Source organism: Vipera ursinii, assembly GCF_947247035.1.
Source record: "Vipera ursinii genome assembly, chromosome: 2".
NCBI lineage: Eukaryota > Metazoa > Chordata > Lepidosauria > Squamata > Viperidae > Vipera > Vipera ursinii.
In genome coordinates, this window is record NC_139513.1 from 49742308 (window position 1) to 49758556 (window position 16249).

Genomic DNA, 16249 nt, shown 5'->3' on the forward strand with positions numbered 1-16249 from the left:
CACCTCATTCTCTGTCGTCCCCTTCTTCTCTTGCCCTCGATCTTTCCCAGCATTAGGCTCTTCTCCAGTGAGTCCTTCCTTCTCATTAGGTGGCCAAAGTATTTGAGTTTTAGCTTCAGGATCTGGCCTTCTAAAGAGCAGTCATGGTTGATCTCCTCTAGGACTGACCGGTTTGATCGCCTTGCAGTCCAAGGAACTCGCAGGAGTCTTCTCCAGCACCAGAGTTCAAAGGCCTCAATTCTTTGGCGCTCAGCCTTTTTTATGGTCCAACTTTCACTGCCATACATTGCAACTGACTATACGCCTTGACTATACGCACTTTTGTTGACAGGGTGATGTCTCTGCTTTTTAGTGTGCTGTCTAGATTTGCCATGGCTTTCCTCCCGAGGAGCAAGCGTCTTTTAATTTCTTGGCTACAGTTCCCATCTGCAGTGATCTTGGAGCCCAGGAAAATAAAATCTGTCACTACCTCCATTTCTTCCCCATCTATTTGCCAGGAATTGAGAGGGCCGGATGCCATGATCTTGGTTTTCTTAATGTTTAGTTTCAACCCAACTTTTGCACTCTCCTTCTTCACTCGCAACAAGAGACTCTTCAGTTTCTCTTCACTTTCTGCCATTAGAGTGGTATCATGCTGATTATATGTCATCAAATTGTTGTCAACTCCTAGCAACCAAATAGATTTTCTCCATGATAATCTGTCCTTCAGCTTTTATCACTACTGTAATTGAGTTTTCTCTGTTGTGGTGGTGGTGGTATTTAAGATGATATGCCTATTTCATGGGCAATTTTTGTATACTCCATCTCAAAATTGGTATCAGAAATCAATGGGGGAGGGTAAACAAGGTGAAGAATTGGCTGTAGAGAATCCTAGATGAAGCAGATTATTTGGAGCCCTTTTTAGTCAGTATTCAGACCTGGACATGGGATGGAGACAACTTTCAGACAGAGTTGAATAACCTTCTTGGATGAGAAGCAAAATGTCTTCCAAAAAAAAAACACGAGAAAGTCCAGTTGTTTTGGGAAAAAGCACCTTTGAGATAACTATGACCTGGATGACTGAGAATCTCCATAGACATTTGGTCACATTAGTAGATGACTTTTGTCAGGATCTGTACTTGTCCTGGTTTCAATAAGCCTCTCAATAGCTTTTGATATTTTCCATGGTACTTATCTGGATTGCCTTTGGGGATTAGAGGCATTATTTTGCAGTGGTTCCACTTGTCCATCAGTGGATAGTTCAACTCAATGGTGATATGAGATGAGATGCTGGGATGCTGTGGGGGTTTGTCCTTGTTCTTCCTGTTTAACATCTACATGAAACCACTGGGAGAGATCATGCATTGGTTCTGGGTTCAATAACACCAGTATGCCAATAATACTCAGCTTTACGGTTCTACCATGAGTAATGTTGATGAAACTATAGACCTATCCTGAGGTCTGTAAGCTTTGATGAGGAAAAACATGCTAAAATTGAAACCTACCAAGACAGTTATTATTTGCCCATTGAGGTTCTCAAATAATTCACATGGCAAATCTACACTGCAACTTTAAGCTGTTTCAGTACTGTGAGCTACCGCATCCTCCCATTGGACAATTTCCCTGCTGTTGTGCCCTCCCATTGTTCTAAAATAGTCAATAACCAATCATTTTCATTTCTATGGACAGAACTTGCTGGACATAAATACTTTATCATGTGAGTAAAACATATCACACACACACACACACACACACACACACACACACACAAAGTTAAAACATCAAAATGCACATATATTGTCATACTTGAATACACCATTATTTTAAGCCTCTTATGAATTATTTCATTTTTAACAATAAATAATCAAGATATTGTTGAATTATAATTTCTGAAATCAGGACTCAGCACTCACCCCTTGTTGTATGCTATCATTGGCTCTATCTGTAAGTTCTGATATGATAAGCAAGGCCGCTGCAATGCAATGGAATAACATGTGAATTTATGAAACTTATAAAGTAAAATTATGTATTATTATTATTCATTTTTTTTTACTGCAGCCTTCTATGTAAAGAGGTTTCAGCATTCTTTCAAAACAATACCTTTCACCAGGAGAACAAAAGCTTTTTTTAGTATAAAAATATCGTTTCTACTGTGCAGAAACCATCATAGTTGATATTTTATAATCTATTAACTCATTCTACAACCTAAAGAATTAATTTTGCCTTGGCTGTTACAAAAAAAAAAGAATAATTATTAGAAAGGGCTGATATTAGAAATAACAGGATGATCTTTCCACATTCATTCCACATATATTACTAGAAATATAAATTGCCTGCAATTAAGGTATTAATGTATCCACGAGGGACGCGGTGGCTCAGTGGGTTAGGACGTTGAGCTTGTCGATCAGAAGGTCGGCAGTTTGGCGGGTCGAATCCCGAGTGCCGCGTAACAGAGTGAGTGCCTGTTACTCGTCCCAGCTTCTGCCAACCTAGCAGTTCGAAAGCATGTAAAAAATGCAAGTAGAAAAATAGGGACCACTACGGTGGGAAGGTAACAGCGTTCCGTGCGCCTTTGGTCTCTAGTCATGCTGGCCACATGACCACGGAGACGTCCTCGGACAAGCGCTGGCTCTTCGGCTTTGAAACGGAGATGAGCACCGGCCCCTAGAGTCGGAAACGACTAGCACGCATGTGCGGGGGAACCTTTACCTTTACCTTTAATGTATCCACACCCTTTCAATATGGTAGAAATCATATAAAAAGATAAAATAGAAGTTCCATTCTAATTCTACAATCTCATGAATCATAAAACAAAAGTTTCTCTTTTAACTCAGAGATTAAGTTTTCTGCTACATATGCTTAAAAACCTAATTCAGGCTAAACTTCTCTTTTTTGTCAATATAGTTGACAAAGTTAAGTTTGAATCAGAATACATGTTAAGAGCCCTTTAAGAGTGTGTGGAATCTTCAAACAAAGTTCTTATCACACATCTCACAAATTTAGTCTCCTAGGTTCTTAATCATGAAGATAAAACCTAAAGAATTCAATAAGGACATTTAGAATTCCAAGTCATATCCTCAGTTATCAGAAAAGTAGGACTTAGCAGATTTTTTTATTAAATAACTATTAGACATACTCTTCATTCTAGATAGCCATTCTAGAATGAAGTGTATCTAATCTAATGAATTCTGATTTCATTAAAAATCCAAAACGAGTGGATGGCGTCAACTCAAAGCAACATGAATTTTGTTATTTCCAGCCCTGGGTAAACTCAGGTTGTGTAAAATTACCTTGTGTATCTTCATATTCAGCAGAATCAGGGCAGAGATTATTCAAGTAATCTGTGGGAAAAATAGGATTAAAAATGTGTCGGAAATCTCAAATTGTTTTTGATCTGGTAATTAATCAACTATCTAAATAGCACAGTTAAGATCAGCATCTCAGGGTTCGTGGCCCAGGGTCATAGGATGCTACGGACCTTCTTCTCAATGAAATGGGACCCACCTCCAGAAAAGTCAAACTCAGCCTATATCCTTCTTCTTCCTTTCCATTTCCTAAACTGTCCCCCAATAAAAGAGGGAATATGCTGTATATCTTCTGGATCTTTTTTTTTTCTTCCATTAACTCCTTTACTATCATTGTTCTGCTTGGCATGGCTCACAGATTCCTCACTAACTGCCCCATAATACATTTGCCAACTTTGTCTCAGAAACCAGCCAAAGGCATACACAGCTGACATGAAAGGATGGACAACTTTATAACAGCAACAATAATATGGTTCCACATAGTTATCCTGCATCATGTTCATTGTTTGATTTTAAAAAGTGTAACAAAGTTTAATTGGACTTTTCCACAGAGCCTGAGACACTGGAATGCTTTTTCACACTGTTTTCAGCTTTAATTATATTGCTGCTCAGCCAAACTCAAAGCTGAAATTATTATTGTTAGGCTTCACATCAGGACTTGGCAATAAATCAGAGCTGCCCAGACATTTAAGTCCTTCAGCACTTGGATTTTGTTGGCAGGAGACTCTTGAACATGCCAGATAGCCATGTTATGCCAAACAAGAATGAAGCCTTGAACACAATGGTTGCCTGAATGCAAAGAAATCACAGATGCAAAGAAATCACAGATGCTATATACCAAGGGTGTCAAACTGCTGGCCCATGGGCTGGATGCGTCATGCCAAAACCACGCCTACCCCATTGCCGTCAATGGGAAAAAAGTCACGATACATCGCGACACGTCACGTGATGTTGGAGTTTGACACCCCTAATATATACTGTATCTCTGATAAATTCTGTCCGTCTGCCTGACTGCCTATCTCTCCCTCTCTCCCTCCCTCCCTCCCCCTCTCTCTCTTTCTCTCACACACGAGCACACACACATCTAATTTATGTACCGCCCATTGCACCCAAGTAAAACAAAAGCCATACAGCCATATAAAAGGGACATAGATAAATACAAAGTTAAAAATAGGAGTAAAAACACATTAAAAAATTAAAAAGGCAGACAGAGTGCCCTCAAGTCACAAAATACTCTCAGAGCCACATCTCTCTCTTGGACCCCCTAAGGCACTTGGCAGAGCCAGGTCTTGACCCTCTTTCAGAAGTCCAGCAGAGTTGGGGGCTTGCTTCGCCTCTGGGGGCAAGATGCTCCATAGGACAGAGGCAATGGCAGAGCAGGCTCTCTTTCTAGATCCTGCCAAATAAAATTCTTTGACTGATGGGGCCCACAACATATACTCCCTGCCTGACTGGTGGGACAGGTTGATGTAATTGCTACAAGATGGTTCCTCAAGTAGCTGGTCTCATAAAGGGCTTTAAAGGTCTAACACCTTGAATTGGACCCAGAAGCAAATTGGCACCCAATATAACTCACATAGGAGAGGTATTACATATACAACTCTTGGGGTGCCCAAAACTGCCCGTGCCACTGCTTTCTGCACCAGCTGTAGCATCCAGCTATTTATTCTTCAAGGGTAGTTCCATGTACAGCATTTTGTATTAACCCATGGAGATGACCAAGACTGAAATAAAGGCATCTCAATTTAGGAAGAGCATAACTGGTACACAAAGTTGAGCAAAAGCCCTCCTAGCCACAATTGCCATCTGCTCCTTAATGAGTGAGTCCAAGAGGACCTCAGATTATGCACTGGATCCATCTGAGGTAGCGCAACCCCATCCAAGACCAAGGATAGTAAATCCCCACATACAGAAGATCCTCATCTTTCCCTTCAGAGCTAGTGGATACATAGTCAGTCTCTGAATGGCCTGGAACTGGTAGTAGTGGTGATTGCATTAAGTTTACATCAAGTTTTCTCCTTGCCAGGGTCAGCTCTTACAATTGTGATTAATCATATATAGGTAAACATAAACTAATTCTCAGCAGCATTCTGTTTAATCAGGAAGATCATACTTAATACTGGTATACTTGAAACCACATATAGATACTGTGAAGTAACTGGTATGAGCTGAAACTTACATAGTCAATATAAAACTGATGAGGGATGCTGTTCCTTGTGGAGCTCTTTGGACTAGTTACTAAGTCACTCAGGGAAGAACCGCTGCAATAACCAATTTGCATTATCTGTGTAAGTTATACACAAAGACATCTCTTGTGATTTGAGGCATTGCTTACCCCAGCTGATGAATCATTGTGGTTTACAATAATTTCTCCCAAATGTGCATAGGAAGTTAGAAATCCTGCAGCTGTAGTGCTTTGGCTATGCTGCAGTAGATTTTATTATTCTAATTTAGTAATACAAATGAAAGCAGCAGCATGGGGAATGATACAATGCTGGCATGCGATGAGGCAGCCTTTTAATGAGAAAAAGGGAATGTCTGTTGTCTCTGTATTAGAGGGGGAAAAGAGTTAAACCAAGAAAATAAGGTACAAATCCAGATGTAATTTAAGAAGCTTGTCTGAAATGAGCAAGACCAAATAACTTCAAACTTAAAGATGCCACTCTGTATATTTACAGGGGCCACTATAACAGAATAACAAAGTGGGAAGGGACCTTGGAGGTCTTCTAGTCCAGCCCCCTGCTCAGGTAGGAAATCCTATACCATTTCAGACAAATATTCAGACACTATATTCTGCAACAATAGTGGGATAGTTATTGAACACTAAAGACTATAAGCACTTCTGTTTCTTACTACTTGAGTCATCAGAGACAAATAAAAATGCAGGGGGATCAGCGATTCAGAATCAACACAGACAGAATTGAAAGCAATGGATATTTTCCCCCAAAGCAGGGGGAATCATCTTTTGCTAATAATTTTGGTTCCTAGGAAGTCCACAAACTACACCTAAGAGTAACAGTTACTTCCGCTAATGTTCCCCAGCATCCCTTTATCAAAAATTATGCATTTTCTAGTCCTACGTCATGATTACATAAGATATGAAAGACAAATTATGGTTGCAATTTCCATAGATATGAAGAGGTAACATTTTCATCTCTGAAAAATTTCTTTAATGAAAAATTTCATTAAGTGAACCCGGTTCTTTTCATTTGCTTTCTTTACATTATGACTAGGCCTAGGAACTTAAAACAGTTCGCTTCAAACTGAATACATCTTCTTTTATGTGAAGAGGAGAGATGAACAATAGAAACCATCTATTTCCTAAGATGGAAGGTAGAGAAGATCATCCCTTAAAGATCATCCCATAGCCAAATATTATTGGGAGAGGGGGAAATGTTATAATTAATCAATGGAATGGCTTGCCTCCAGATTTTGTAGGTTTTTAAGACGAGATTAGACAACCAGTCGGAATGGTATAGGGCAGGGGTCTTCAAACCTGGCCCTTTTATGACTTGTGGACTTCAACTCCCAGAATTCCTCAGCCAGGCACACTGGCTGAGGAATTCTGGGAGTTGAAGTCCACAAGTCATAAAAGGGCCAAGTTTGAAGACCCCTGGTATAGAGTCTCCTGCTTGAGTAGAAGACCTCCAAAGTCGCTTCCAACTCTGTTATTCTGTTATTCTTCAGGGTCTGCAAGGCCAGACAAGCAGGGCTTCCATGGGATTTTCAGGATTTCTCCCTCCTCAGCTATAATCTGGTAACCATTCAACTGAAGGGGGCTTCCCACTGTCCCAGCAATGTGTCACTAAATCCGCTACAGAAGTTTAAACACTGGCACTTAGGTTTTCTGATTTTCCCTTTCCCTTTCCCCTCACCTTTTTCCTCTTGAGTTACACCCCAATGCCTTCTGCAAATTGTAAGGCTCAGCAAAGAACCATTTGCTTTAGAAAGCTGTTCAATTTCCCAGACAGAAGTATTTTCTAGCACCATTGGCACATTTTTTTAGTGCAGAAAACAGTTAAAATGGAACTTGGGGTCTTCTGCATTCAGACAAAGTGCTGTGCTACTGAGCTATGGTTAGCTCAGGTCTTCTGAACAGAAGACCTGTTCTCAGAAAACTCCAAGATATTTCAGGAAATTGTAAACGAAAAGCTCAAATGTTTATCCCACCTGCCAAGTATTCTATGAATTACCAAACTCTCACAGTAGGAGGTTCTTGCTGCAGTTCATTTAATTTTAGTCTCTTCAGATTTGTGAGTGTTGTTATAGTGATTGTTTTATAAACCTAAAATATACTTCTCGACTCCTGGGACGGGCTATTCCTGATAATGTTTGTAATGCATATTGATGCAATCAATGGACTCATAAGAAGCAATAACTTGGCATTAAATTCAGTCAGCCAATTTTAGCCAGTGAAGCTTTTCAACAATTTGGGATACCTCATAGATACCTCATCAGGAACAAAAATGACATATTGGCACATAGGCATTAATGGTGAATTTCAACTAGAATATATGACTTACAGTTCCATCAAGAATAACAAATGACTGAACAATCTGTACATGGTTTCAGCACATAATATTTACCATATTTAATATATGACTCAGCTCAGAAGATAGTAAGCTCACAGATTATTGTACAGCAATGTGCCTCATCTCTTTATTTTGTTTTTATTAAATTCAAAATAGAATGAAATACAGGAAAAATACATAGCAATCCCAATTGATTGATAAGAATCTTATCCTGCCTTATCTAATGCTTCAAGTGGGACATTGGCTAACATTCTTCACTAATTTAGATCAGCTTTAATGCTGCAATCTTAAACAATAAAAGAGAATGCATTTTACTTTGGGTTATTTTTCTCTTTCCTTTCGGCTCTCTTTCTCTTCCTTGATTTTTAAAGAGGAAAAATGAGAATCATTTCAAAAATGCAAATTGAGGACAAATTGCAATGGCTAAATTTGTAGGTGACACAGCCTAAACAGGAAAATGAAGTCTCCTTAATTATAAAGATGACATGTTTGGTTTTTTTTTACCTGTAAGTAGCATATGGTACTGGAATATGCGCTGCACCACTTTCAAGAGCTGGTGTTTCACATTCAAGGGACTGCCATCATGAACCTGCTGTCCTCAAAAGAAGGGAAGAAAAAGTGTAAAGGTTAGAGTTCCAACAATCAGAAAATAATATGAAACTGGTCTTGTTTTACATGAAGATAGTAATCACCTTCGCAAAGTTTCACACCCGCTTGTAATGGCATATCCAAGTATTCCTTAACAATTAGGCAGTGACATATTTTACAATAGAAGTGTGTTAATAATCCTGAAATTAAATGTCAAAAGTCTTATTTATGTTGTGCTTGAAGCCAGAGATTATGTTCCAAGTGGAATTCTGAACCTTGTCTAAACTACATAGTGTTTTTATATTACTGCTTATTCACTGATGCTAGCTGGACAGATCCTGACCTAAGCAGGGTTGGCATTGACATCTTAAGCCCAATATAAATAAATAGAAAGAAATTTCAACTAGAACTAGACGTTACTGTTATATGCAGTCTACTAGGCAAGGTTTCCTCAACTTAAACACATGAGCTTTGAGTGCACTGTGGAAGCTTTGACGCATGCTCAATGTCAGAGAGCTACTGAAGAAATGGATGTGACCTCATTGCTATTTGGGAAGGCATGACCCATTGATCTCAACTCTACTGTCATCTATTTTGACCAGATCACAAATAGTATTTTGAAAACCTAGATGTTTCTACTCTTTTGTAAATGTAGCAAGGATCATAGAGGTAAAGGCTAAACAGGAAGCAGACTGCTCTTTTCCTTTGAATATATCATTTTTGGCAGCAATTTAGGACCCATTAGCAAAAGAAAACCACTTCATCTTCCAAAACAGAAGCTCTGAATTTAAATAGCAACATGGAAAAATACACACAGACTTAGCTGAAAAAACGAGGGTCACCATCATTTGATTCACACAATTCAGAACAGTTTATCACAAAACAGAGTCAGGGGTGAAGGGTGTGGCATAAGTTATCCCTATCAGGGACACTGTAGTGACGTCAAGCACCAGTTTTGGATTGTTATATTTCTAGCTAGTTTCTTTCTGTCCCTTCAAGACAAACAGACTTTCCATTTTCTTGCCCTTCTCAATTCAGCTCAAAATTCACCCTTGGAAATAGCAACTATTTGCATTCAGACATCAGGAAATGAAGCCCATTTTAAAACAATACCACATTAAGACATTTGCAAGTCTAGGGAATTGTCAGCCAGTCAGTGCTTGCCCTTTCTGGCCAGTCAGTGGTTTGTTGACTCAGTCACCAAATACCCCTGTGTATGTCCTCTGTTTTCACCATGCCTGTATCTAGAAGGAACTACAGTTCCATTTAGCAAAAAGAAATTACTAGTATTGGTTACCGGTTGCCCTCCGGGTGAGATTCAAGGTGCTGGTCCTTACCTATAAAGCCCTACATGGCTTAGGCCCGGGATATTTGCAGGACCGTCTGCTGCCAGGAATGATTTCCCATCACCCTGTGCGCTCGCACAGAGAGGGCCTCCTCAGGGTGCCGTCGGCCAGACAATGTCGGCTGGCGACCCCCAGGGGGAGGGCCTTCTCTGTTGGGGCACCTACTTTGTGGAATCAGCTCCCCGGGAGCTCCAGATGGCCGCAGACCTTCGGTCCTTTCGCCGTGACCTTAAGACATATCTTTTCCAACAGGCCGACCTGGATTGATGATAATGGGGTTTTAAATGTTTTTAATGGTTTTAGTGGGACTTTGACATAATTTAATTCTTTTTTAATATTTGTATTTATTGTATTTTATTGTTGTTAGCTGCCCTGAGTCCTTCGGGAGATAGGGCGGCATACAAGTCTCATTATAAATAAATAAATAAATAAATCTCTGTCTTTTGCCCTCCTTGTATTTTTCAGTATTTATAATGCTGGGGCAGAAAGTGTGGGAAGCTGTTGTGGGAGAGAAATTAGATGGTTAATGAATAGGAAAAATGTATTAAAAGTCCTAACACTTGATGATGTTACCTAGTTGGGTAATGAAAAGTCTGCAAGAAAACAAGCTCCAATAACCCCACAAAGTAAGCTCAGCCAACGGTTTCCTCTTCTTCCCCCTTCTTCTCTTGCTTCCTCCTATGTCTAAATTTACACCATAACTTCTCCAAGGGGTAGGAAGTCTTGTCATCAATACAATGATGTAAGCCAAAGGGATGGGTCTCTACAGGTATAACTAACCTGGTTTCTAGGATGAAAACTGCTGTCAGTACCATCTTAAACAATTATATTCTTGATTTTTAACTATATCACAAGGGGAACAAATGTATTTTTTTTAATCATAATGCACAGGAAAGCAATTCATAAAGCTTGATCAGAAAATACATTGCTCCCTCACAATGACTCGTTTTCAACTTAGATCAGAATCAATTTTAGAACTGCTTTTCTTCCTTCTCTCTTCCTCAATTGCTATAATCCTTTTTAATTTACTCATATTGGGATACCATTCTGCCTGAGAAGATCATGAGAAATCCAGTGGTGTGATTCAAATATGTGAACAACCGGTTCTCTGTATGGATGCCGCTTCCGTGTGGAAGTCCATTCTGGGCCTGGGCAACAAAAAATTAGCTACCCATTCTGCCCAAGTGGTGTGAACTAGCTGAATCCCACCACCAGAGAAATCTCTTTTTCTCGATCTCTATGCTTCTCTCACACATACATTACTTGAACCTTCCAAGCTCAAAGTTATGGCTAAAATAAAAATTCCATTAACTCCAAGCGAAGGGCAGCATATAAGGCTAAGACAAAAACATTAGTGTCACAACCCTTGTCTCTTATTTAATAGAGACCACAATGTTCCCATGAAATATATTTTTAGCCTGCTTCCTGGGTTCTTTCAGGGGAGATGACAAAGAGCACATAATAAAAACCACTGATATTTACACACAAAAGCATCTTCAGAAGTGCTGCACAATATCAGCAAAGTCAGTCAAGGCTGTGCATTCCTCCTAAAGAAGCTAAGCTTAAAAAAGACCAAAACTCTTTTGGAGAATGGATCAGGTACTAACTTCTGAGATACTTTTCAGGTATGCAAATGGTTAGAACTGGATAAGCAAGTGCTGGAAACATAGTCAAAATCCAGGTTCATTTTATTATACGTGGTGGACTTGCAAATATACGAAAGCATACTGGATAAACCTAACAATTACAATGCAAAAAATATTTAAGATATTAATGAAACCTGAAGCTGTTCTTTTAGGTATGAAGGACAAGCCAATTGAAAAACAGTTTGGGGTGCTATTCTTTCACCTGCGAGGACTGTACTTGCCAAAAACTGGAAAGAAAAAGAGATGCCAACTGTTGAAGAATGGATTTTGAAATTGATTGAATTGGCAGATGGCAAAATTAACTACTTTGATTACAGATAATGGTCTAGACAGCTTTATAAGAGACTGGAAATCATTTGTGTACTTTCTACATACTAAATATAATAACAGATGGTTAACAGATGCATTTGAAGATTAGTGTAATGTTCGGCTCAACCTGTTGACCGCTTTTTCTTCTTTCTTCATATATTTAGCTCAGCAGGTTGAGCTAAACGTTACACCAATCTTCAAATCCCTCTTTTTTTTGTACACTACTTTTTTTCTTTTTTGTTGTTGTTGTTAGGGTGGACTGTATGCTTTTGTTTCATTGTGTTTTTTTATTACTGTTTTGTATTTTATTTTCTATGATAAAACAATTTTTTTTGTAAAAAAAAGCACTCGATAAGCAAGAACTTAATGAGTGCTTCTCAAAACTATGGCAACCTAAGGATGTGTACAATCCCAGAGTGGTACAAATTGTGTGTGCAGAACAAGATTGAACATGAGGGAAATGCTCTGGATACATAAATTAAATAGTGATGGAGGCAGATTTGAGAACATCTCACCACAGTGCTTTGGAGTGCTGGGACAGCTGGGGAGGGGAGAGGGATGATGGCAAACTATTGTGACACCTTAGCTATGAGAAAATATAAAATTTAAATTGGTTGCTAGGACAAAGCAGGAGTTTCTTACCAATAAGAATGCACCCGTTCTACAGTTTCAAAGGAATTTGAGGAAATGCTACTGAAACAGTATTTCTGGGACAGCAAGAAACTCATGAACTGCAAAAACCTATGGCATTGTGGAGCCACGGGGACACAACATTGCTCTGCCTATTACTATGATGAGCATTGGAAGTGCCTTAAGAGGTATGTTTAAGGAATTCAAGAGAGCCTTTTCACATAAATAATACAGAATGCATAAACCTAGACCCAGCGCCTGCTAAATCCATCAGTCATACATCCTGACTGAGAGCAGGGTTCCAGTTCTGACGTATGTGCAGAAAATATTTTCTTGTCAAGGGGCATTAAGGAACAGTTACAATTTTCTCTGACATTAAGGAAGCAGAGTAAAGATAAAGGTTTCTCTGTCCAATTGTGTCCGATTCTAGGGTGTGGCGCTCATCTCTGTTTCTTCGCCGAGGGAGCCAGTATTGTCCGAAGACATTTTCTGTGGTCATGTAGCCACCACGACTATATGCCAAAGGTGCATGGAATGCTTCCCACTGAAGTGGTACCTATTAATCTACTTGCATTTTGCATACCTTCAAACTGTTAGGTGGGCAGGAACAGGAGCTCACCCCATTGTGCGGCCCGTGGGTCTTGAGCCCGGGCTGTCAGCTTTCTATCTTTAACTCCTGAGCCATCACAGCCCTAATTAAGGAATTAATTAAGGAAACGACTTACATATAGATGCCAAAACATCAGAGACACATATGTTTTCGTGAGCATTTGCTTATAACTTTTCTTTTTCTTGGGCCAGGAAAAAAAATGGATAAAATTTTGCCTTAACTCTATGGCAACAAAAAGATGTAGTCCACAAGGTAATATAATTCTAGTCAATTCAAATTATTGCAAATTAGATATCTGCATTTGCACCAGGGATTCCATAGAATTTTCAGACAGCTAAATATATTCAACAAGTGTTGATAAGTGGTTATTTTAATGAATTATTATTACCAATATTTCTTATATGCTGTAGAGGGAGACATATTCCATATTTCAAGCAGCTGATAGCCAACACAACACTGAAAATACAGTAGCCAATTTATTCTCATAACCTTTTTTGTCCACTAAGTAAATGTTGCCACTTCTCTCTTCTTTACAAATAAAAACTGATATATATTCAAACTAAAATTAAACATACATTTGCACAGTTAAAAGTCACACCAGCCATCCAGCAAGAAGCAGAAAGGGCAACTGAAGGATGCACCATTTTTTTTTCTAAAATAGGATTGGAGTTAATTCACAAGTGAAACTATTCAACAAGTGAGATGAAGCTTATGCAGGGAGGTGGTCATTCATGGGTATTTTGAATTTATTTCAGGATGGTCCTGATAGGTCCTAGGAACGTGGTGGCTCAGTGGGTTAGGACGCTGAGCTTGTCGATCAGAAGGTCAGCAGTTTGGCGGGTTGAATCCCGAGTGCCGTATAACAGAATGAGTGCCTGTTACTCGTCCCAGCTTCTGCCAACCTAGCAGTTCGAAAGTATGTAAAAATGCAAGTAGAAAAATAGGGACCACTATGGTGAGAAGGTAACAGTGTTCCACGCGCCTTTGGCATCTAGTCATGCCGGCCACATGACCACGGAGATGTCCTCGGACGAGCGCTGGCTCTTTGGCTTTGAAACGGAGATGAGCACCGGCCCCTAGAGTCGGAAATGACTAGCACGCATGTGCAGGGGAACCTTTACCTTTACCTTACCTGATAGGTCCTAAACCTTGCCTATAGTTTCTGCTTCAGAAAACACGAGGAAAAAGAGAAGGCAAGAATTATGAAATAAATTGCATGAGAAAATTGTAAAATGTCGATCTGAAGTAGAAGGTATGGGGTACATGAATATGACAGCAAAACATTTTGAATTGGACCTAGACATGAGAGACAAGTGTTCAGATCAGTACTCTGATGTAAACTGAGCATCCACAATTTAGCATTCTGTTACTCATGGAAATAAATAAGATGTAAATCTTTTTGCATGGTTTTATATATTAATATTTTTGCATTAATACTTTTCCATTGGAGGAAAAAGAGAAGCAGAAACATATGATGCACGTAGCAAAAAGTTGGGAGATGATGAAGACATAAAATGAGAACAAATACCCCTGACCAGTCAAAGTTACAGGAATAAAAATAAATATTTTAGAGGGCATAAGGAAATCAAAGGACAAGAAACACACTGAGATCTACTGTATATATATCATTTACAACAGATGGAGAAACCAGGGAGTAAATAACTATTGAATTACAATTCTTGCCATTTCCTTCTCCATATTTGCCCCTGCATGTGAGAATGAAAAATCACTCCTCCTCCTCCTCCTTGTCCTCCTCCTTCTTATCCCTCTCCCCCCCTCTCTCCCCCTCTCCTCCCATAGCCTCAATATGTATTTGTACTCTTCCTAGTTTACTTTCTTCTTAAAGCCATTCTTGAATTGAATTATCGCTAATATCAACTTCCATGCTCCAAACTCTGTTATTTTAGAGGGAAGAAGGGCAAGCTCCGGCTGGTGTATTTGAATGCCAGGTCGGTCGTTAATAAGGCTCCTCTCGTTCGAGACTTGGTCGAGGGTGAGCAGGCTGACCTGGCTTGCATCACGGAGACCTGGTTGGGCCCAGAGGGCGGTGTTCCTCTGGTTGATCTTTGCCCACCAGGTTTCCGGGTGCTGCACCGGCCTCGGGCTCAGGGTAGGGGTGGGGGAGTGGCTGTTGTTGTGAGGGAGACCTTGTGTCCGCGGGAGGCCACCGTTCCCCAGACAGTCGGGTGTGAGTCTCTCTTTTTGAGATGCGGCCCTGGTGCGCAGTTGGGCTTGCTGCTGGTGTACCTTTCGCCTAGTCACGCAGCAGCAGCCCTGCCTGAGCTGCTTGATGTCCTCTCTGGGCTGGTGGTTGAGTTCCCGAAACTTATAGTTGTGGGGGACTTCAACCTACCATCGCTGGGAGGATCATCTGAGTTGGCTCGGGAGTTCATGGCTTCCATGACGGCCATGGACCTGACGCAAGTAATTACGGGACCGACTCATGAAGGAGGCCACACCCTTGACCTTGTTTTCTTGTCTGGACGGTGGTTAGATGATCTTGGTGGGGGCTCTCCAATTATTATGCCCCTGTCATGGACCGATCATCATCTCCTGCGGCTGGTCTTCCGTTTTGCCACCCCCCGCCGTGGGTGTTTGGAACCACTCAAATGGTACCGCCCCAGACGCTTAATGGATCCCCAGAGGTTCCAGGCGGCGCTGGGGTCCCCACCTGCCTCCCTCGCTCACAGCTCGGCCGAGGCCTTAGTGGAAGCCTGGGAAAGGACGGCCACTGAGGCCCTTGACCGAGTTGTACCCTCGCGGCCCCTGACCCGGTGCAGATCCCGCCGGGCTCCATGGTTTTCTGCGGAGCTCCGGGAGATGAAGCGTCGGAGACGGGGCCTAGAGAGCGGTTGGAGGTCCAGCCGATCCGAACCCGACCGATTGCGACTAAGAGCCTATATTAGGTCTTATCTCGCTGCAATTAGGGAGGCGAGGTCTAACCACTTCGCCACCCTTATTGCGTCCGCAGATAATCGCCCGGCTGCCTCCTAAATCAGGAGGTGAGGGAGGATCCCTTGCAGGGACGTGCCGAGGAGTTTAACCAACATCTGTCGGACAAAATCGCTCGGATTCGGACCGGTTTGGACTCTGACTGGGCAGAGTCTGACGATCAGGACACGGGTGGTCTTGTCGATATCATCTGGGAGGAGTTTGATTCTGTGACTCCGGAGGAAGTGGACAGGATCATGGGAAGGCTGAGCACCACCACATGTTTACTGGACCCGTGCCCTTCCTGGCTGGTTTATGCAGCCCGGGAGAGGACACGCAGCTGGTTCCAGGCAGTTATATCGGCTTCTTTGAG

The 16249-nt window shown here is 40.9% G+C and overlaps 1 protein-coding gene across 1 annotated transcript in view; it reads right to left on the reverse strand.

Moving 5' to 3' along the window:
* The window catches only part of FGD5 (FYVE, RhoGEF and PH domain containing 5), a 182727-nt gene that overhangs the window by 28096 nt on the left and 138382 nt on the right, over nucleotides 1-16249 (reverse strand). The window contains exons 8-10 of the mRNA XM_083353847.1: nucleotides 8321-8408; nucleotides 3270-3320; nucleotides 1893-1951 (exon numbers count right to left, since the gene is read on the reverse strand). Of these exons, the coding sequence (XP_083209973.1) occupies nucleotides 1893-1951; nucleotides 3270-3320; nucleotides 8321-8408 (198 nt within the window). The remainder of the gene's footprint in view (nucleotides 1-1892; nucleotides 1952-3269; nucleotides 3321-8320; nucleotides 8409-16249) is intronic.